Source organism: Haliaeetus leucocephalus, unplaced genomic scaffold (genome assembly GCF_000737465.1).
Source record: "Haliaeetus leucocephalus isolate CR32 unplaced genomic scaffold, Haliaeetus_leucocephalus-4.0 Scaffold866, whole genome shotgun sequence".
In the NCBI taxonomy this organism is placed as follows: domain Eukaryota; kingdom Metazoa; phylum Chordata; class Aves; order Accipitriformes; family Accipitridae; genus Haliaeetus; species Haliaeetus leucocephalus.
Window position 1 is genome coordinate 4,294,962 of NW_010973302.1, and position 24,049 is coordinate 4,319,010.

Below are 24,049 nucleotides of genomic sequence, written 5' to 3' on the forward strand. Positions count from 1 at the left end.
AACAGTGTGAATTTCAACTATATATGGATAATGCTACAGTGTAGTTTGGTTTTAATCTTTTATAGTTCTCATCTCAATTATAGGAATAGTAAAAAGATTGATTACAAAATGTGTTATGTCTTAGTGAGCAAGCTACTGTTTGAAATCTGTGTTTGATTCTCCCTCTCATATGTGTTTCCTGGAACAGCCCAACATGAAGTGCTATGAAAACAGCAAACATGAAAATGGTAAAAAATGCTTAATAACCATAGAAGATAAGTATTATGTTTCAGAGTTAGCAATCACAGATAATCTCTTTAACCACTGTATTGCCAGATTTCTGTGTTGTGCTCAACTGACGTATATTGACTGTTATGGTGGCAGTCAAGTTGGAAAATATTTTTTTAATGTGGGAGGAGAAAAAAAATTAGTTTCACAAAACATGGGAGCTTTCAGTCTGCACTCATGTAAATCTCATAAATATGTTGAAGACTATGGAATTGCTCTGGCTTAGAAGCGGTAAGGATCACAACTTCAGGAATGTGTCAGTTTTCCCTATTTGCAGACATTTTGTCACTATCAATGAACAAAAGACCAAAAATAGAAATAAGTTGCTCCAAAGAAAAAAGCTTTCTATACTTGCCTTTGTTGTAAGTGGTAGGAGAATGAATGTGTAAGATAAACCTTCACCAAGGTAGCTTTAACTTTGGCACACACTTGGCAGCACTCCGTGGCATATTTCACCGGGGTACGTGTCCTTTCACAATTGTTCTTTATACGTTATTTTATCAGAAGAGGTCTTTCCGTGGTATTTAGCGCTATCTTTAGTACAAGCATTCTGAGTGCATGTAGTGACTGAGGAAATAAGGAAATACATTGTGAGAAGTTACTGTCTTGGGGGTGGGCTGACAGGGCTTTACTGGGAGAAGTTCCCGAGCTTCCCATTGGTGTTGGCACTTCCAGGCAGGAACTTCAGCTCCTGTGTAGAGGCTGTGCACAGCAGAAAGGAGTCAAAGAAAAGGTAGGTTTAGACACAGATTTATTTTTCCTTCTGTTGGACCAAATTTTCTCATGTGTGTTGCATTTACACTCTGATAGTAGGACCAAATAATAATTAAGCAAATGTAACTTGAACTACCAGAAGTGTATTTAGCAAAGACCACTTGTAAGCAAAAGACCCGCATCCAAAACCCACGCTGTCTTTTGGGGGTTCTGGGGTGTGGTGGTGGTTTGGTTTGGGTTTTGTTGTTGCTGCTGCTGTTGTTGCTGTCATGGGAAGGTGCTTAATTTTCTTAAAAACTAAGGTGGTTATTCGAGACTAAGCCAAACTGTAGAGGTGTGAAGAGACTGTATGGAGTCACTTAATATTTTGTAGTAACACGTTGAGAGTGAGGGGTCGGGAGCTCAGTCAGGTGAGATGGGTCCGAGCCCCTGCTGCCGCCTGTCCCGGCCCAGGGCTGGGCTTACGGGGACCCTTCTCTGCTGTGCCGGTGGAGGGAGCTGTGTATATAGGAATGGCTGCACTTTCAAGCAATCAAAATACTTTTAATAATGTGAGGTTAGTAATGAGTAACCACAGTTTTCGTAAGGTTAGATAAAATAGATTGTTTCCTGTCTTTCTACATTTTCCTCGTGGCCACTTTCTGTTATTGTTATTTCTTTATAATATTTTTTTGAGTTCTGATTTATTGTGAACTCTCTGGCTTTATAAGCTTTCAGGAGGTGCTGAAATTACTGTAATTATTCATCTGTGTATAATCTGAAAAACTAGAAATGTAGGCAAACCCATAGCATGGCTTTGACTGGTTTAAGAATCTTGAACACTTAAAGGTAAGGATAAGTATCTCTCATAGGCACATTTAGTATACAGTTTTCTTAAATTTTTTTGCTATTTCCTTTTTAGTTCACAAGCAGAGCATTATGTAAATTTATTTACTGTAAGAAGATAGTGCAATTGACATGAAGAAATATTTTAAATTATTGACAGTCAAGATGAATCTAAGCAAAATTGCATTCCCCCCCTGTAGCTCTTGTGCATTCTTTTATCATATCCCATCTGGTACAGAAAAATGATTACAGTTGCAGATGTGAACAGTTTCAGTGGTTGTTGCCAATAAGTTCAGTCTCTACCATGTTTTGGTGTGTGTTTGCTTCCTCCCTGGCATCTGATGGAAGGACTGTGAGGATTCTCTGAATTTAACTAACTGTGTATTTTTTTCAAGCCTGAAAGAGAGAGAGGAAAAAGAAGGATGGATGGAAATCCTTATCCCAACCTGCCCAGTTACAAACCTCCCCTTCATAAATAAACAGAAAACTTGTCAGAAGAAATGCAGAGAGAGACTTGGCAGACAGGACAGAAAAGCGATGATGCTTTCCATGGAGTTCAGTTTGCAAGCTTTCATCTATAGATAGTGAATTCTGACTGCGTGCATTCAGTGCTGGGAAATAATGAGCTGTGACAAAAATCGAGAGGGCTTTAGTTGTTGGTTTTCTCTGTACCCTTAAAAAAACAGATTGGGATGCAAGGTTTGAGTTCTCTACCACATTTGATGCAAAGTATGTTTGTGGTCTTGAGCAAATTATTTTATTCATTTCAAATGTATATTTTTCAAAATTTTATACGTATTAACGGGCTTAGCACTGCTGAAAGCCTGCAGACCCTCGCTCTGGTGTACCTGGCACTGTATTTGAGCTCAGATGAGGATTCTTTCTTGGCTGTCGGAGCATATGGAAATGGGGCTACTGCAACATCTTTCCTGGTTTTTTTCACTTTAAAGAATTTTATGCACATTAAATGTTGCAACTAAATCTCAGTGATTACGCTTTCATTTAAATCATAGGACACAATTACAACCCTGTAATTAATTGTGTTGGGTTGTCATTCACCACGCTGTGGCTGGGTGGCTCTCCGTGTTGGTGGCCGTTTGATGGAGCAGGGCTGGGCATGGTTTTGGTGGACTGGGGCCACCGGAGGCCACCCTTCTGTGCTCAGAACCACCGCGGCAGCACCACGGGTTCAGACGGTATGTTTGATAGTAATAAATGGGTCTGGCACCTTCTTCTGCGATGCTTTAATACCTAATACAATACGGGAGTACCATCAGTATGCGCCTAATAGCAGATATGAAGTATCTGGTAGCAGTCCATCTCTCATAAAACCGCCTCAGCCTTAATTCAAATCCATTGATTCCTATTCCAGTTAAACCTGGAGAACTTAATTTGTCTTTTAATCCTTTTATTGTAAGCTAGGATAAAATTAATTTTACTCAAGAACTCTGCAAAGCCAATTAATGTGATCTTTAGAGTTATTTAGTAAAGTGGTTCAAACTGTTAAATTTATCCTGACCTCATGGCTGTACTCTCTGACTGCTTTTTAAATGAAGTAATCAATATCTCACAGCCTTTTAAATAATTTAAACTTCTGAAATATTTTACCTATATTTTAAAGACTTCATAAATATGCTTTGTGCTATCTGTAAAGCTGTCTCCTCTAAGCAGTTGTGGATGTTTAATTCCCAAAAACGGAGATATTTTGAAATATTTAATAAGGTCATTTTGTCTAAAGAAAACCCAGCTGGGTACGCACACGCACGCGATAGGTTTCTCTTTTGGTGTGTGGATCTGGAAGTGTGTTATTTTTACAACTAAAATGTAGAACGTTTTTGTCCTTTCACCAGTGTAGCTTCTGTTTTCCACATAGAGCTATTTGAGGTTATTAATTTTCTTACTGTGATAGGGTGATCAACCGTCCTGTCAAGAAAATGGATCTGTGTGTCACCCTTTAGCATGATTAAATGGAGGCACGTCGCTGTGAGAAAATACCAAATTTTCATGAGACAAATGAAACTGTAAAAAGCACTACTTTTATAGACATTATTTCATTTTAAAATCTCCCAAATGGCTGCCAGTTTATTTGGAGGAAATCATTACAATTAATTGTGTGTTTCTGCTAGTAATTAAAAAAAAAAAAAAGTAAATGCAAAAATATTTAAGGGGGTTTTTTTCCCCCTCTCATCTGGAGGTTTTGGGAGGAATGTTGCTGGGAGGAGGGTTGGGATTTTGTTGTTTTGGGGTTTTTTTTTGTTTTGGACCTGGGTGTGTTTGTTGGGTTGTTTTTGTTTTGGTTTTTTTAGTTTCTTGGGTTTGTTGTTTTGAGGCAGAAAATCCTACGCTGCAGCAGCGAGCAGGATAAAGACCATCCCGTGCCAGATTGCTAATGAAACACTCTAAGAATATTTCCCACCCTGTTCTGGTTGGAATTCATTGTTTGGTTAACAAAGAGTTATCTCCTCGACATCTGGGTGCTGGAGTCGCGGGGTCAGCGGTAGGAATTAGCTCAGCTGCGAGTCTACGCCGAGCGCACAGCACCGTGCCGCTGCAGGCCCGGGAGTTTTCCCGCCGGATCCCGTATTAATTGCAGACGAAACGCATCGTCGCGTGCTGCGCAACGGCAGCGCTCCCGGCCGGCCGCGGGACGAGGGAGGCGCGGGTTGAGACGGAGCTTGCGGACGCCCGCCGGTTCGGTGTTGGCCGTTTAAAGTTGCCACGCCAAAGTTCTGCCGAGCCGGGCCTCTAATTTGAAGGATGCTCTTGAAATCCGTCCTTGGGGACCTAACGAAGGGTTAACTTCATATTGCTGTAATCAAATGAAAGGCGGGCGAGGGGGAGGGCGCATCGCGCCGAGTGCCCCCGCGGTTTAATTTCCTACTGGAAGCAGCACATGTGTTCGCTCTTCCTTTCTTCCTCGCCTGGGAGCCGTGGCCGGCGCGGGCGGCGTGGCCGGGGTCAGCGCCTCGCCTATTGATCAGCATCCCGCCGTCCCCTGCTCCAGCATCTGCTCCGCTGCCTGCTCCCCGCGCCTGCTGCAGCGCATTAGAATAGAAATCCATAACCAGAGCTGTGCTCATCCAAGCAGGGGAAGAAACTAAATTAAATGGTATAAAACAATCTTGGATCAGGAGTTTGTGCCAATTCATCTTGATCTAAGATGTCACGCCGGGCTCTGTCCGAGCACCTGGGCGAGGGGCGGCCGCGGGGAGCCGGGAGGGAGCCGCCATCCGTCATTCCCAGCGCTGCCCTTTGGCGGGGGCACCCCGGGAAAGGGGGTGTGCGGGGCCACACTGCGCGCGGCCGAGCGGGAGCTGCCGCGCACCCGCCGGCGGCCCTCGGCGCCGGGGACGGGAGGCTGCGGCAAGGTGTAACGTGCAAATGGACTATATGCAAATGTTGATGAGGAACCGGTGTCTGCAGATGGCGCGAGTGGGATAAGCCATTGCGAAGCAATTAAAACTGTTATATTTTTTGCTTTGGCTGTTACAGCCCGTTTTCATCCTTCTTCCTCTGAAGGCAGTTACTATTGATTTTTTCTTTCTTCCCCCCCCACTACCATTGTTAAGCTTTCTGTTGTTTTTCTCTCCCTTTTGGCTGGCACATTGCCGTCACATCCGCAGCCTGGTTGCCTGAACGAGGATGGTCTTCTAACACAGGTTCTAAAATTTGGTTAGCTTTCTCGTAGGTAATGTTTCGTTTCCTGTCGAGCCGTGTGAATGCCATTAGCAGAGAGGGATGTACAGTGTGACTTGCTAATTCACCCTTCATTAATCCACAAGCCTGATAACTCTCGTTCAGTGCCAGGTGGTGCCTTCCGACTTCTTGGCAAAGGTTTAACAGTGGATTAAGACTCCATTATTTTTGTAGAATATATGGTAGGGCATTTCCTAGTATGCCGTGAATTAGTATTATAGGTAAAAGTGAACTGTACTTGTCAGAGTAAATGACTATGGTATTTTCATTCCGGTCAATTTCTTGTAAGGTTTTGTTTCCTTACTCCAGAAAAAAAAATAATAAACTTCATCTGCTTAGTGAAATTCAAAGTCTCTGGGCTATATTAGACTAACAATGTAAATTTCAGTTTTATTTAAAACTCATAATACAGTGAGGTTTTTTCAATGTTTTTAAGAATGTTTGTTGAAATACCATATGTAACATTTTAGTGTACAAAATAGTAGTTTGGTTTAATGCATATAGTGTTATGCTAAAATTTAGCAGGAATCTGAATGTGATGATGGATTCTAAAACAAAAAGATGCTTTTGTTTAATACAAATAAGTTATCCTAAAAATCTCTCTTCTTTAAAAAAAAAAATTACAAATTGTTATGCAAATTTAAAATTAACAAGAAGCAAACCAAAAATCACCTTTTATAAAAACTAGACAAACAGAATTCCACAGCTCTTTTAAAAACTGTGAAATGAGACAGTTTTCTGGTGGCTCTTTTTTCCCCGTGAGATCTTGACAGTTTTTGAAGGGTGGGTTTCACTGAAGACAGACCTTGCAATAGGTGGTATTTAGACTTTTACCGTGCGTTGTAGGTTTTGAAAAGTAAAATGGAACCATCTCCACCAGCCAAAAATCCTGGTAAGGGCAGTAACTGTCCTGAAGACATGATTTAAGTTAAACAGAAACCTCTTTTATTTTCTCTGGGAAACACAATGTTGTTTAGAGTATTAGAGAACAGCCCTGCTTTTGATTTTTGTCATATTTCTTACTTTTCATTTTAGGTTGTCTGTCTGGTCTCCCACAAATGAAAAAAATATCGACATCCTATGAAGAGAGACGGAAGCAAGCCACGGCCATTGTCCTGCTGGGGGTGATTGGGGCAGAATTTGGAGCCGAAATCGAACCTCCAAAACTTCTCACTCGGCCACGTAGTTCCAGTCAAATTCCCGAGGGATTTGGTTTGACTAGCGGTGGATCAAATTATTCCTTGGCAAGGCACACATGTGAGTAACCCAGGATACTATTTTCCCTTGCTCTGGTGTTTGGGGCAGGGGTGTGGGGAGGAAGGGGAGTTATTTACATTTCAGTACAGACTGGTTCATTTAAAATGTCCTTCAGTGGAAAAGGTAAAGATTAGATATTTTGAACGTACAATAAGCAACACCACAATAAGAGGTCGCCAAGAAATCAGCGCTGAGCGAGCGAGCGGAACGGAGCGGTGGAGCTGGTGACTGGTCTTGGGGTTTGCAGTGGTGCTGCTGGGAGGGAGGCCCCAACCATGCTCGGCGCTTCCCGGCATTGGCCAGCTCTTCTGCTGAAATTCTGACATCCTTTATTCTCCTCCCAGTTAAACCAAAACACTTGCATTTAAGACTGCATTTATGTATGTAATTCTTTTTTTTTTTTTTTTTAAATCCCAAAACCATTCCTTGGGCTAGTAGAGAGAGAGAGAGAGGAGACTGTCAGCACTACTCCTGACTCTTCCATTGACTAATCCTCATTTTCAGCACTTGGCTAGGTATTGCTCTTGGTGGAGCAATTCCCCCCGTAACTAAGCAGTGGCAAGTTTTCTTACTTCACACACATATGTTTTGGGGATGTGGATCAATAGGCTACAGAAAAACGTACTTGGCAATAAGGAGAGATGAGGGTGGGGGAAGCGTGCAAGGTGTCTGATGTAAAAATCAGACACAGATGAATTTAGTAGAAAATGGTGGAATTCAAAGTGTGCTGTATAAAGTGTTACTTTCTGGTTCTATATCAAAATTAGTACTGCAGTGTTGCTGGAATTATCCTTAGTATGGAGAGTAAATGTGATCTTACCAGAGATAGTTACATATCTATGCATTGACTATTCGATGTTAATAGTGCAAAATCCACTAGAAGCAAATGCAAGTACAGTGCCCTGGGTTCATGCAATTATTTTAGCCAGGTTCCTGAGCATGCTGGTATTTGTTTTATGTGGAGTCTGGCAAAAGTCCCCTTTGTCATCTCTGTAAGATCTCTGTAGCACTACAGACTCATTGCCAGTATTGCTTGAAAAAATATCCACTCTCTGGTTAGCTTTAAAATTATTCCACAGCAGTGGATTTCTCCTCTTGCACTTGTTCAGTCTTCACCTGATGCCCAAGTCCCTTTGAGGAGAAGTGAAAAAAACAAATAATTGAAAAGCAACGTATTGTCTCAACTCAAAGCTATTACAGGGAGAGGACTGGTAGTAATGATAAAAGAGGAGGACTGTCCTTCCGCTGGGAGCCCTGGTTACGTGAGCTGTGCACGCTTACTTCCCAAGTGCACTGTTCAGTGCATCAAACCTGAAAATGACTTGGAGGAGCTGATTGTCTCACAGAGCAGTATTCTGTCCCTTTAGCACAAGAAGTCTTGAAGGCCTTGTCTGCCACAGCATGACTGAGGACATGCTTTGTATTGGTTTCGTTACTTGTGTTTCTGCTTGCTTGTACTGGAGAGTCGTCTCACTCCCAGGGTTTGTATTAGGCAACAAAGAGTTCTGGTCAGAAAAGGTGCAAAACTCATTCTGGTTTTTTCTAAATAATTTTTTACTCCAGCTCATTTTCCTATAAAATATGCAGATAATGAGTTTCATAATGATGATAAATTTTATATTTTTGTTTTAATGAAGTGCAGGGAAAGTGCTGCCTTTTTAGTTACACAGTACTGTAATACTATAACAATAATAGATAAATACAGCTTTATTACTGTACTAATAGATTAAACATATTGTAGACTTTTCCCTTCTGCTGAGGACTGCTAGCATGGGATGGTTTGCACCCATGCTGATAAATTCACTTAGCCTCCAGAAAAGGTGGTGGTGTGCACCTCCAGAAAAGGTGGGGAATGGTCCGTTGCCCACGCAGCCCCGAGCCATGCCCGGGAGTTGCGTGGGAGGGTGTTAGCTGGCACACAACAGCACTGAGCTAGCAGGCATTTCAACTGACTTGTAGAAGAACATGTTCAGAAGCTCAGGAACATCATGGAGCACCGCCTAAGTCCCTGGTGTAGGCACAGCCTCCATCTTCCAAGCAGTAGATGGCTGAAATTCATCTTCCATGAAGCGTGGTGCTGCTTCCACTGATTTTTTTTTTTTATTTTTTTTTTTGGAAGGCAAAGCAAAGGCTGGTTGAGAGAGCGCGCATGCAACACAGTGCTCACATCTGCAACATGTGCAGTCCTGGTTGTGACAGTGTGGAAATGTAGGGTTGGCTATGCAGCACTTCACAAACCAAGTTGTATGTCTGAGAATCCTAGAGAAAGGTCTGTCATTTTTTTTCAGCTGACATCTTCATATAACTCATTTGTAGATCCACTGCTTTAGTAAACAGGACTATTCTGTCAGCCCTTTGCAAACTGAAATAAAAAGTCTGACAGTTCTCTGCTTCCTCTTCTTTTACAGTTTCTTGCACATATACGGAACTCTGCTTTAAATACTTGTTTGTTTGTGGTTTTTTTTTTAAACTGGGGTTATGGGGGGGTTATTTTGTGTCTTTATTTGTTTTCTCATGTGTTCTGCATTGTTGCCCATTTTAAGTTTCTAAGCTATTTGTCTCTTCAAAAGGTATCAGGAAATGAAAGGATGGAGGACACTTTCCCATGTCTCTGAATGAACCAGCACAAGGGATTGTCTGTCCTCAGGTGGACAAAACAGGTTCTTCTCTGTTTTTCTGTTACAGTGCGAGGCTGAGTCAGGCTTCTTATCTTTCCAGACTGATACCTGGGCACAGAGTCAAAATAAGCTTTATTTGTCTTTTAGAGTTTCCTGAAATAAGAGCATGCTGACATCTTTATTAGACTCTAAGCAGTGCAGAGTGCTCTCTGCGTTGTTTGGAAGCTGTTGGCAATGCAGACATGAGCTTTGTCTTCTCCAGTCTCCCAGTGGCACATTCCACAAGTGAAGTTGGTTTCATTTATGCTATACTTCCAAAAGGCTATTGAGCGTAACGTTGCCTAATCTCCATGGAAAAGAAGTCAGATCATTTCCATCAACAGTGCCTTGTCTTTGCCATTCTCACAGCTGTATAGGTCTGATGTGAGCCCGTAGCTGATGGTGTTGCTTTGTCAGAAGCATGGCTGAGGCACTTCTTTGATCCTCACATGTTCTTTCCTCCAGTGTCTTTGTTTATCTATTTGCATGTTATTTTTGTTACATTAAGCTTAGCAGAGTTATGAACTCCAGCTTTGAATGCCTATTAATCATACTCTCAGAAACACTGCACAACTGTCTGGCTGACTGATAGGTTGAAATTCAGTCTTTAATGTAGATGAAGCTTGACACGTTAAATGCTGAAAATTTAGATCAAGGCTGTAAAGTAATATCTGAAATAGGTGAAGAGCCAGAGGAGGATCAGGAATAAAGACTAGTTGGAGGGAAAAAATACAGGAAATACTGGGTTACACTTTTGGTTGATGATGGCATTAGCAGTAAACTTGATCTTCATTTTACATACAGCCTGTACTATAAAAATTTTATCTAAGTCAGTATTGCTGTCTTGCTTGTGTGACCTGCCCTGAACCCACAGTACAATGTCGCATTTCCACAGAGGTGAGAGGATGCTATTTTCTCAGATATTTTGCTCAAGTAGAGCATGATATGCCAGTACCTCCGACAGCAGGTATGGTATTCGGAACAGCTTTGTTTTGAAGCATTTCCACCATACCCATCTGGAACATGTCTCACCTAGAGCAGGTTCTTCGGATAGCCGTGAAATAGAAGGGTGTCAGCGTGAAGGCCCAGGCTGACGTTTGCTGTTGGAGGTCTGCTCTAGTCTTGTGTGAGCCTGGTCCCCAGCGCACCTGTGAGGGGATTGTACTGCAGCAAGGTGCCCCCAAAGGGGGACAGGATAGGCGAAGACTTGCTGAAAATGGAAATATTGCTTGCCAGGAAACACTGTTCTCATGATGTTTTTTTCTTTATGTGATCATGCTTCTTAAAATCCTTACACCACATATGTAATACTGCAGAAGGAATTACTTTGGCAACTGGACAGTTGTTCAGAAATTCAGTTCTTTGAACAAGAAAAAGCAAAATTCCTAGTACGCACTCAGACTTAAGGTTTTTCTTTTTGATATGTGTCGTACTGTGACTTTCAGACACCATACTAAAATACATACAGGTTATTTCTTTGTCTTCCAGTGACACAGAAAATCTTTTTGGCCATTCAGAACAGATGCAGCGTTGATAAGGTGTAGTCTGGTCTTGTGAAAGCTGGCTGTAGGACGTTAAGTGATGGTGTGAGCCAGTAACACTTAGTTAATGAAATTACTGGGTTTCCTCCATTTCAAGTTGTATATTTGACTTGCTGGTGCTGCAGCATGCAGTCTGAGCTGACCGAAGCCTGGTGCTGGGTGGCTGCCCTATAACCACTCCTGGAAGGAGCACAGCTTCCTTTCCCCCCACTCACTACCAGGGGATGCTAGGGTGGGGGGAGCTGGGAGCTGCTGCAGCTTTCTGCTGGCCACCTGTGTGACAGCGTTTCCAGAAACCATTCCTGATGATGCCTCTCCTCCTCTTCAGTCTAAGGTGCAATACCTCTTTAACCATCATATTTTGTTATTATATACTGAAAGTGTATGCTGCGAGTTATCCAAACTAATGAGAAACATTGCATGTAGCCTAAAGCCACAATAAGTTATCAAAACAAATTATTTCTTCATTTATACTGTTAATGCATGTGGAGTTTTTGCTATATAAATTGTGCATGTTGTGATTTACTGCATTAAGAAAATAATTATTGTGATAACGCCTTTTTGAGAGGGTGGAATTCTCTAGAAATCCATGTGGTGACCTTGCCTGACATCCTGCATTAATCTCTGTTGACCTTACAAATAGTTCATGAGATATTTAATTATAAAATGCCACCCAAAGAACTTCTCATTACAGATGCACCGCATCACACTTAAACTGCAGCTAATACTGTGTATATAAAGTTAATGGGCTGATAAATCCGAATGACTGTTCTGTCCTGAGTATGAAAATACTTGATTCTGTTGTTAATGCAATGCATTTTTTCAAAGCATCTGCCGTCAATATAGTTTTTAATAAGCGGTTTGCCCTTTAACTCAGTCAGTGTCATATGCGACAGCGTGTTCATGGTATTGAGTTATTTATATTGTTTTAGCATGCTGCATGTACATACTTTTCTTCCAAAGTGAATTTTAGGGTTTCAACATTACATAATCCATGGTAGTCTCTCCAGTTTTGCTGGTTTCTGGATTGAATAAGCTAGCCAGCAGTTAGATTGCTAACACAGACTCATGATACCATTTTTCATTTTTTAATTATGATGTCCCAAATTCATGGCAGCTGACCTTCTTGCCTGTCGGGCAGGAGGGGAAGCAAGTGAAATTTCTGGGCAGAAATAGAAATACACTTGTCTGCATAGCTGTGTAGGGTTGTACTGCCTGGTGTTAAGACACTTTTTCCATTACAGAGCCATGTTTGTAAAATGTTACACCTTTGAGCAGTTACCTTTATACTGTTCAGCCACATCTCTGGAAACCCTCACCCAAAGCAGTTAAGTCATTAGGTTAGGATGAAGACAATACTTATTTTTCAAAGTAAATGCAATTTCAAAAACGTTGGAAATTTAGCACACCTGTGTTTAAAGCTGGGATTTGCCATTAAGGAAGCAGCTTTTGTATTAGGTGTGTGTCCACCTTGTCCTTTTCTGTCCTCTCCCAGGGATGTATGTCAAACCTGAGGATGAGGGCAGCACAGGCAAACCTGGTGAGGGGGAGCTGGGCAGCACTGGAACAGGGCTGGAAGTGGAGGAGGGTAGGAGAGGATAAATAGCGTGTGGTAAGGATCATAGGCCAGGTCTCTAGTTCTAGTATGGGACCGTTGCCATACAAAGTGGATGAGATATCGCGCATGTTGTTGTTTTCCTCAATTTTGGATTTCTGCTCTTTTGCATTATTTACTGCCTGATATTCAGGCTTCACCACTCAGTATTATCTTCTAAAAGTCTCATCAGTACAGCCTATGAATGCCTTTTCTAAGCCATATATTTATCTTCACAATATTTCTTTTGCTAATGGAGTTGCATCCGCATATGTTAGAGAGAGGTTTACTTTTCAAGATGTGCTGTGGCTTTGCAATCCAGTTTTACGCTTATGTAGGCACACAAAAAGTGAGCAAGCACAAGATTACTTGGAGCGCGCAGTTGGGCATTTCACGTGTTTTGTTAAATTGGGGTTTCCAGCATTATAGATTTTTCAATAGTATCTCAAATGTATTTCATCTGAAAATAGAATTTAACACAGGATAAACTTGAGATTCTTGGTGAACGTGGGATTTTTTGCTCCATCACCTTGCTAGAAACCTTTTCTAATGCTTTTTGACCCATTAGTTTTATATTGTGAAATTAAGTTGCCACTCCAGCAAGGAGGAGACAACCCCTGTGAGGAGGAGGTCACTCCCCACTAATTGTATGCACCTACTGCAGAGCTGATAGGCTCAGCTAGCAGCAGCAATTAATACAGACGAGCGAGCGCTTGGGATCATCACTTACAGAAGCAATAAATCAGTTGAGCACCTGAACCGCAACCTTTCAGAGCAAATTAGGCAAACTGGCTCGGTAACTTAATTTAAACAAAAACAAAAACACAACAGCGTGATTAAAGCGAATAACTGATTTTATTGTTCATAATGAGCTTGCTAGCAGTGCGTGCCATTTTGTTGGCTGTATTTTTAGATCAGTTATGCAGAAAGCTACTCAGATTTGCACGGATCCTGTGGTTCATTACATTATTCTCTGTATTTGGATCTGTACATTTCAGTCAGCATGCTGTGAAATTCAGTGTACTAGTAAGTCTAAAATGTGCTTTTTTCCTTGAGTTGGTGTGATTAGATCAGTGTCTCGAGCAGAATTTTGTCCCTGAAGGAAAAAAAAAAAAAGGAAAAATGGTGGTTTATGAAAATCTATATCTTAGCCTCAGAGATAATATTTAGAAAAAATAGTCAATCTGTATAGCAGAAAACGGTCAATCTTTGTGGCAGATATGATGCCCTAATTTAAATCTGGTTTTTTGCTTTAGCAACAAAATCAAATCTTAAAAATTATATTCACCTTTTTCCCCAAATCCTGTAGGAGATGAGTGATTTGAATTATAAATTTTTGGTCAGAGATTTCTTTTTTGCGTATTTAATATTCTGGCTATTGTAATGGGTTGTATCTCAGCAAACTTAAAATCTCTCTTCTTTGCGTTTGGACTATGGGGAAGCCTCAGCACCAAACAAGTCCCCATCAGTTGTGTTTTCTGCCTCTGTAAGTGAAGGCTTAGCTTTGAGACGGATACCCCATTTGGGGGTAATAAAAATTCAAGGTACTGTATTTTTAACTTCAGCTTTCCAGAGTCCTGCAGGCTGCTCGGACCAGCCCTGGGCCATTCCCCAGGAGGGCATCAGACCTGCCAAGAAGTGTCTCGGTGACGGATGGCCGTAACCGCATTTGTGGCCATGGACCTTGTCTCTATCTGCTTTCCGTTTCCAAATGTTTGCGCGTGGGCCCTCATATGAAATACTGGGCAAAATGCAAACACTTCCACCAGAGAACGCACACGTTTTCATCTAATGGGAAGGAAACCGAAACACCCTGGTTTTTCCAGGCTGCTTGTGGGGCAGCAGCAGCACTGTGAGACCTGGCGTGCCGCTGCGTGCGAGCAGACAGGGCAAAGCTGCGTTCGCTGGGGCGAGGAGAGGCTAAACCCAACGAAGGTGCCTTGGGAAGGTGCCGGAGGGAGAGCCGAGCCTGCGCGGGGCCGCGGGAGCCGCTCTGCCCACGATGACAGCACTGGTGTGCGTGCCGCTGCGTGCGGGCAGAGAGGAGGCACAGACTTGTTGTCTGATGAGCACCGAGGTCATAAATTCAAGCCGTTAAATGTCGCAGGCTGCAGTTTCATGGTAATTCCCAAGCTCACCCCATTAAGCATCTGGAAGGGGCCCGTCCCCGGGGCGAGCCGGTGCAGCAAAGCGTGCCTTGTGTGCAGGAGAGCGTGCTGGGAGGGGACGTGCTTGCGTGTCCCACATTACCTGGAGCACAAAGTGTGGGCCTGCTCAGTACAGAGGCTCTGGCTGCCCCATGGTTCATAATTGCAATTGCCCCAACGTGCCGAGCTCTGCAAGTTGATCCCCGGGTCCACGCTGCCAGCAGCTGACCCATTTGCAGGTGTGGCTGGTCTTGGGGAAAGCTGGTTTAGGGTAAAAGGTTTGGTGTAGTACCAAATATACTGAAAAAACTGCTCTACAAATGTGTCAGATATGAGTGGGTTTTTGCAAAACTTAAAGGGACAATATTATTCCCATTTTACTGATAAGGAACAGAAGCTTTTCTTGTAGAAGTATGCGAGGGTAACTCGGGTATCTATTTGAATGAAGAGTATCACAGGAGATAGACACGTTAGTCATTTCCTGAGAAAACAAAATGTGTACGATTTCGCTGCTGGTCTGAACATGCCATCCCCTAGTCCCCTCTGAAAACACTGCTGATGCCACCAGAGTTGGAGACTTTAGTTTTCTGTGGTTCTTCTGAAAATGAGTGGTTGGACAGGTGTAGGGATCATGTTGATGTTTGATGGAAAAGTGTGGAGAGCACAGCCCCGGCGGCTTTTGGTGATCTGGATAATATGGTGTGTTATGGTGAGAGGCAGTTCAAGTGGGATTCTGTCTTTTTAGTCCAGACACAAGAGCTCCCTTCTGACGCCCCAGAACCCCTTTCCTCGCTCTAGTCGTGTCTCATGTGAGCCCCTAATTCTCCAAAATGCACCTTGCATGACCAAGTGCCTCGTGTTGCGCGGAGGACCTGAGGAATTGGCCCTTTCGGGTTAGGTCCAGTCCCATGACAGTTCTGTTCCCACTGCTCTTCACAGCCCCTCCTCGAGCTGGGGTGAGATACGTAACATTGCTGAAAACCTCACAGCGTTTGTGAGGTGTATAATTCCTGATTTAAGCTCTTATGACTTCAGACTTACAGCTGTGTGTTTTAATGTCCTGAGGGAAATGTATGTACGGGAAGCAGCTGTAGCTTAACAGGAGGATACCTACCCGAGTAAATGTAATATCAGGCTAGCGGGATGTACCGTGATTAGAGTGTTTTTTATTTCCACATGTTTGTGAATGTATATGCGTTTGCACTCCTTAGAAACAGCATTTATGTAAAAATCACAGTCCAGTGGCAAGCGTTTCTCAGCGCTGAGCAGATCTGCCGGGGTTGCTCAGTGTGCCACCCCAAGGCAATAGCAGATGGTACCCACTCATCAGCTGGGCTCGCCTCTCCCTGCCGTCTCCCGAAGGGACTGTCTTTTTCAACAGTCCTTGCCTATGAGTATCTGAATATTTAAAAGCAGTTTCTGTAATATCCATTTTCACATTTAGGTGGGAAATTCAGAAAAATATATATTCTTTTTTTGTTTATACAGCTATTTTGCTTATTTTTTATGAAGCAGTTTTATTGTGAGAAAAACAGAACTGATGCTGCCAGTACTATGCATATCTGAAGGAAGGTATAGCTTCAGTTCCAGGGACAGGTGACAAAGAGAACCGAGAGCAGGGATGCTTACCTGTTTGCTGTGCTAGATAATTTTTGTACTTTGCAGCTGTGGTTCATAATTGCAATAGATGTTTTCTGGCCACAGAGCATTGTGATCGGGTGTATTATCTGAGACACATTCTTTCCTTCCCGATATGGGTGGTGAAAAGTCCTCTCAATGGAATCTGATTACAATTTCCATTTTTCGCAAATAGCCAACTGGTTGGGAGGCTCATGAAGTGCGCTGAGTGCCACTGATGGCACAACAAGCAATAACAGTCTTTAGTAAGACAGATCATGTGCAAAGTCTAGATTATTGTTCCATTTTGGTCACGCATGTTCTAGCTGGGATAGCTGTGCTAAAGGGAAAAGAGGAATTCTTTCCCCAAAAAATATTCTCAAAAAATTGTAGTTTTATTTTGCTATGTTTTTATATGGCTGATACCTGCACTTAAACTAGCATTACATTTAGAGTCAGTGTTTGACACAGCAGGTATTTAAATGTTAAAGGGGGCTTAAACAACCAGCAAACAATAGTGTGTTTGAGGATTCCATTACATTATCTACATGCAATGTTGCCAACTTAAAATATGTATTCTTCATATGTCAAATGGGAAAACCAAAGCTGCATATGCTTTTTGCTGTTCAGTGTCTGTATCTAAGAAAATAGTGTCCAAACACTGTCAATCAATAGTTCGCATGTTTTAAAAAAACACTTCAGAATAACTTTTTTATGAACTGCTGCTTCCTAAGCTGTGACAGGTCAATAAATCAGCCTGTGCTTGCCTTTGTAATGAGTGAGATGAAGAGAAACTCAGAAACTAATTTAATTCATCATACAAATTAACATTATTCCTTCATTAAGGTTGCAGATGCCAAGCCAAGCATCCTTACCTTAAAAGAATAGGAGAAGAATCAGTTTTGCCATCTCACAGATACGTGTGATTAATCACAAACCCAGGAAAACACCTGTGAGACATTAGACTTACTCATTTTAGGAAGGAGAAATGTGGGAGACAGCATACAAAAATAATTGGCATAATACTGCTTTTGAGGCAGCTAGCAGGGATTTGGATTTACAATGGATGGGTTGATTAGTGCTTAGGATTATAATTATTGGAAATTATTTCTCCTAACTGTTTTGGAGTCTCACTTGACCTTTTTTCTAATTAATAGTCTTTGCTGGGAGCTTTTGCGTTCATTGGGAAGAAGGTGGGATTTGCTGAGTAAGAAATGTGTGAAAATCGTAGTTGTCTTTTTGTTGCCCTTGTTCTTCAGAGAAGTACAGGCTGTGTTGTCCGAACGCAGTCGAGCAGGAGGGCTCTGATCTCAAGCGATGCTGCTGCTGCCAGAGCCATGTAAGCATTAGAAACATAGTCACTTTGGGGTGCTGCCGGGGCTCCCCTCCTACTTCTCCATCTCTTCCCCCAGGCTCACTGTGCTGCTCCAGCACCAAGCACATTAGGCTGGCCTGGGGAATTCATTGCTTGAAGATGTAAGCAGGGTTAAGCATTCATGGAATAACAAGGAGTAGTGAAAACTGCAGTAAACAGGGTATGTTGAAGGGTTAACCCTTAATGCAGTCCAGCCTGCTGACAGTTAGGCAGTGGGAGCCTGGGGGTTTGGGGGCAGTTTCCCTATCTGCTTGTCTACAGCAGGAACTTTTTTAATAGATACTGTATCAGTGGCTCACGGTGATAAGATTGGATGAGCAGTCTTTCATCTAATCCAAAATGGTGTGTCCTGTCCTTACATGTATGTGAGGGCATCTGTGTGACCATAAATTTTGAAGTCTTTTATATTACATATAGTGTATCAGTGTTATTTTCCAACTTTTCATTGTATGTGTGCCTCTTTCCATGTAGGCAACAGAGCTGTGTCATTGTGCAACTGGCTGTACATAGCACTTTTAGTGTATTAAAAAAACCCCAAACAACAACAACAAAAACTTGTTTAAATATATACATCCCTTGTTAACGTCAGATTTCTTTAATTTTATGTTTTGTAAGCATTTGCATTAATCCTTGTGAAGTGTCATAGCGTAGGAGCACGTAATCAACTCAAATGTGTATTACTTGAGTATCGTATTGGGGGTCATCTCTGAGATGGTAGTCTGCAGCTGGTTGGAATAAATTACTATGGAGAACAGCAGTAAAAATCACAGAATCACAGAACAGCCCAGGTTGGAAGGGACCTCGAAATATTGTCTTGTTCAACCTTTTGTGGGAGAGGAAGCTGAGATGAGACTATCTAACACCCTGCCCAACTGCATCTTGAAAACCTCCAGCGATGGGGACTCCACCATGTCCCTGGGGAGGTTGTTCCAGTGAATGATTGTTCTCACTGTAAAAAAAACTCTTCTGTGAATACGAAACCTTGCATGGTGCAACTTGTACGCGTTGCCCCTTGTCTTCTCTGTATGGCTCCTTGTGAAGGGAGACCCTCTGTCCTCTTTGCAGCTGCCCTTTAAGTACTGGAGCACTGTGATGAGGTCCCCCTGAGCCTTCTCTTTTCCAGGGCGAAGAGACCCAACTCCTTCAGTCACTCCTTCAGCTAGTCCTTGTGTCCTCCGCAGAGTAAAGACGATAGCGCATTGTCTACGAGTACAATTTCAAACTGTCTAACACAGCTAGCTGCTGCCAGGGAAGCAATCCATCAGCGCCAGCACTGGGCTGACACTGTAGTAAGCTGGTTCGGAGATCTGTGTGTTGGAAAACTAATTGCTGCTTGTGTGGTTATCTTTCTGTTGCTGTAGTTACCAGTTTAGCATAAGAGTTGTTATTGCTAGAGTCTTTGTTTCAACTGATGGCTTGAATGGGTTGTAATTCAAAATGTGTGGCAATACCCAAAAAGAAAAGGAGCCATTTTTACCATATGTCCTGCCTTTGGAGAGCTTTGATTTCATCTTCAAAAGTACTCAAGTACACATAAACATAACCCCTTGCTCCAGTAACGCCTGGTAACTTGGGTTTTATTTTCTCCAAAGATAAACCTGGTTGAATCAGTTACAGGGTTGCCCTGTAAAGAGCGTAAGGACGGTGACATCAGCTGCAACGCAGACCCAGCTATAGGTGTGCTACCAAAATTGAGGGGACGGGCGCCTTTGGGGTGACAGAGCCTGGGGAGAAAGGAGCAACTTCAAATAGCTGCAAAGCCTTGAGATTTTGTATTGCTCATGTGGCTTTGCAGCACTTGAGAATAAAATACACATCATTGTTGGTATGGATATGTTTATGTATCAGGCACCGGTGCTATAGAGAAGGTTAAGTTGTGACCCCTGAGTCTCGCAAGTTGTTGCATTGACTTGACTTACTTTGTTGGTATTGTGTATCTTCCACTGTCATGTAGGTCACAAGTTGTCGAAACTGCTTAAGAAAATTTCTTACAATTATGTGTAATAGGAGAAAACTTCTGAGATCGACATATAGTTTGGTCAGCACTGTGATGGAAAAAACAGCTACTTCCTATGAAATGATGATCATTTTTTATGGAAATAGCTTTATGTAGAAAACATTACATAATTTAGATTAAAATAAATAGCATGGTTTAATGGAATTATACAATTAATGGGAATGAAAATACAAAGTTTAATGCACAGTTATGACCCGAGTCGTATTGGCTTTCTCCTTCCCACTAGATTATAAACAGATTTTGGATTAAAATAATGATAGTTTACTCTTTCTATAGCACCGTAATACAATCTCATAGTTAGAGGAAGAATGCATTTAAGCCAGCATAGTTGGGTTCTCTCCATAAATTGAAACAAGTCTGATCTAAAACTCATTTACTGTCTTGGAACAGAATTGATCTTGCTTTCACATTTGATTCCCCCACTGCAGATTTTGAGAGGAAGAAAAATGGCGTTGTTAGGTCAGTTTAACTAGGCCAGAGCTAGACAGAAAAGACTGGGAAACCAGCTATTACAAACGCTTTCTTCTTTTTCCTTTGTCTCCCTTCCTAACGAATTATGCAAAATCTTACCTAATTTTAAAACAGCTTAGGGGCAGCGTTCATCTGGCCCCACTTACAAATATTCTTTGCTGTCTGTTCACTTAATGTAAAAAGCAATAGATATTACGCCATTTAATAGAAATGCTGGGAATTTACTGTATCTAGGATTGGTTGTTCTGACCTGTTAAAGCTCTGTTAAATTTCCAGAATTTACATAGATAATTAACATGGAAAAAATGTTCCCCCTTAATCTTAAATAACATTTCTGATGTTTTTAAGTCTTCAGAGTAGATGAGGACACTTCCTTTCTGATCAGGTATGAGGCAAAAAAACCTATTTTTTTTCTTTTATTGTTAAACAATGAAATCTTAACTGTTCAATAAAGCATCAAGTTATATAGGTGCTGCAGAAACACATTCAATTAGGAAGCTTTTAATTTTCAAAATCCTGAGATTGTTATAAATTTCAGGACAAAACTTTGCTTCCCCGTGCAGGCTGGCGGCCGGCAGGCAGCCGCGGCACGGTGTGGGATGGCAGAGCGGGTCTCTCGGCATCCTGCTGGCATGTGCTGCGTCGTCACCTCTGCTGTGCTTCCGTTACCCATCCTTTAGCATTTGTACACTTACAAACATTCACCTTTTCGATGTAAATGCAAAAGAAGACTTACAGCAAGTCATAAATGTCGTTTTAAATGGACATTTTTGCTAATCCGAACTTTTGCTCTTTTTTCAGCTAATGGGAGCCTCAAGCAACAATTTAAATTCACTGACGAAGTAAGCAGGGACTACCTTTCTCTAGAGATTTTTCACAACTGTATTCCTTCTTGAGTATTTGTGATAGAAGGGGCTGTCCCCCAGCCCTCAGAAGAGCAAAGCCAAACCTACAGCGGCTGCGTGCCGAGCGGCGAGCCCCGCGAGCGGGAATTGTTTCTCTCCCTTTGCAGTGGCTGGGAGGAGCGGGTGGGGGCTATCGATTGCCTGCACAGTGAATGTCCTATTGTTCTCGGCCGCCAGCAGGTAAGGGCAGCCTGCGCCGCCCCTGGAAAATCTGACTGCGTTGGGAATATTCAGAATTAATTTTGAATTGTTGCACAGCGAATGAAACGGCGCAAAGTGACCAACCGGCCACGCGATCCGACAGTCCTCGCGTGAGCGCGAGCCGCAGATAGAAACCTGGCAGCTATCTTGTCTGATCTGCAGAACAAAATGGCTGCACAGCAATCCAGGCTTTCTGAAGTGATGTCTCTGCCTTCCCTAGCCGGGCATCCCCTTGGCTGGTAACGCAGTGCACAATGACAGCACAGCTGCCCCAGCGCTGCAGCTCGCCTGCCGGGGAATACTGCGGGATTTTAGCGGTGTCACTTGCTCTGACATGTGGCAATTGGGGATCATTTCTTTTCAGCCTCTTTGCTTTTCTCCTTTTATGCAGGAGCAACTCTAAATGTAATTCTAAATTGTTTTTCACTTTGAATAAAATGCAGTCTCGTTACTGTGACGCACAATAACTACTTAGCTTCTTAATATACTCGAAGACCGTACTTTTGAAAACAAATTTAAAAAACCACACATCCATGTAAATTCTGAAATTACCTTAGAAGTTGCAGGCGTTGCACCTGTTGAAGAATGGTACTTAAATGACTTGGAGAGGTCATCAGCAAAAAGGAAGTATCTCCTAGCATAAGTTCAGTTGAAAATGTTTAAGTGTCAGAATGACATTAAAGGTCAAAAAAAAAATGCTGAAAACGAGTTCTGTAAAAATTAAGAAATTTGACATTGAGTGTGATTGAAAAAAAAATAAATCTTTTCATCATTACGTCTTTAGAAAAAATTCTTCAAATAATTTGACTAGTTAATTTGTTAAGTTAGGCCTAAATATAGCCTCTGGTTTTATACCTGTCTGAAAGATGAGAGAAGATGTGTAATAAAAATTCACTGCACTAGAAGTAGGAAAGGATTAAGGGATATGGATTTTTAACCCAGCTATCCAAATTTATATTTCTATCTTTCTCTGGACATTTCACACAGGTATACGTCAAATCAGGAAAAAATCATCCAGAAAGGGTCACAATTTGGTTTCATGTCTTGTAAAAGAACACTGTGCTGACGGACACAGGGAGAGAGGGCAGACTGAAAAAAATAAGTCAGAGCTATGATTCTTCACTTTTTTTTTTAATAGAAAATAAGAAAAAGATGCAAAGCAAGTTAAATGATATTCTTGGAGTTCATCATTTTTATTTAGTTGGAACTTGATCTTGTGGCAAATTATGAGAATGGGAATCAGAGTTATCAGTGTCTCGTTCATGCCTGCACTATTGATTTTTCTTGTGCAAATTATTTAATTTTTTTAAATCTATCGGCAAAATGGGGATAACAATGCTGACTGATGTAATATGGTCAAAGCTCTTGGGATTCAGCAAGGAAAGACGTTTTAGAAATCCAGGGCTATATGCATTGAAGATAACTGATAAGCTTTAGTATTCATGTCATATTTTCGTTAATAAAAGTGACATAAAGAGCAAAGACTCACACCTTTATTTTAGTGTTCAAGTAAACGTGAAAAAGTAGAAAGATTTTTAACTATGCCATTGTTTGCTAGATCTAGCTTTTTGTGGGGGTATCTGTGTGCTGTCACATAGGGTGTTTCCTGTGAGGATATATAGAACTAGTTTCAGAGAACTGGCAGATTGGCTATCTCTATCCTAAATGTTGAAAGCACTTCAGTACTTGTGTACAAAATTTTATCCTTCTCTACTGGTTGAGAAAAATCCAGTCTGTTTTTGGTAGTCCTGATAACTCCCTTGTACTGATGAGGTAGTGAGTTCTGTCCAGGGACAAAATCACTGCCTTCTGCGCTCTGGATTACTTCCTGTACGGCTTTTTTCATTTCCATATGCTTGTGGCATATGTGTACCAATGCAAATTAAAACACCTGGAACAAAATTATATTTTAATACAAATCTATATAGGAATGTAATTTCCTGAGCTATGTTTCTGCTAAGTTTGTTTCTTAATGACTTTTTATAACAGAAAGTACATGTAAATCATCAAAACTTACTTTTTGCTAGGGCAGATTTTTTTTTATTTTTTGTTTAAAGACTATGATGTTAGTTAGACTTCCAGCAAGAAGGACACAGCTCCCTGCTTATAGTAATTTCAGTATGCATTGAATAGCAGGAGGAGCACGCTGAAGTGCAGTGATAAGCTGCATGCTGGTTTGGAGCATCTTTTCTGTCACATCACCATGATAGCCCAATGCCTTTAAATAGGTATTGTCTTGCCCGTCTGATGGTAGCGCAAGTGTGTCGGTTCACTAAAAGATGCCGAATCAGCGCCAGGCGCAAGCAGGGACCTGCCCTGGGCTGCGCGGCTGAGGCTGCGGGTCCCGGGGATGCACATTAGCATGGCTGCTCCCGGTCCTGCTCCGCATAATGGACTCAAAGGTTAAGAGCAAAGGATCTCCGCAGCCCCAATCAGCAGAGCTTTTCCAGGGCTAATTACCTCTTTACTGCGCTGACTCTAATGTGACATGTTTATTGCCTTAACTAACAACTCATTAGCTTAGTTGATGTTTTTGTCAATATTAATTCGTTCATTTAAGCCAAGTCAAAGCTTAAACAAAGATGTCCAGGCTGAGAAACGGGCAGCAGAATGACTTTTGTTTAGTTCATCTTTTTCCTTAGCTCAATTTACGCAAGGTAGGTGTCAGCAGGAGCAATGCTAGGAGGATTCCTGTGAAAAAGGTAGGCATATTTCATTGTAGTAATGTTTGAGTAGTCACACTTTTTAATAAGGTTCTTATATTT

The 24,049-nt window shown here is 41.9% G+C and overlaps 1 protein-coding gene across 4 annotated transcripts in view; it reads left to right on the plus strand.

Annotated features, from left to right (window-relative positions):
* The window catches only part of WDR7 (WD repeat domain 7), a 133,902-nt gene that overhangs the window by 57,924 nt on the left and 51,929 nt on the right, over positions 1–24,049 (plus strand). For 3 of the 4 annotated variants that reach the window (XM_010583046.1, XM_010583047.1, XM_010583048.1), the window contains exon 19: positions 6,538–6,759. In XM_010583046.1, the coding sequence (XP_010581348.1) occupies positions 6,538–6,759 (222 nt within the window). Of the gene's footprint in view, positions 1–6,537; positions 6,760–14,116; positions 14,701–24,049 lie in introns of those variants that run through there. The other variant, XM_010583049.1, reaches the window with a different exon arrangement.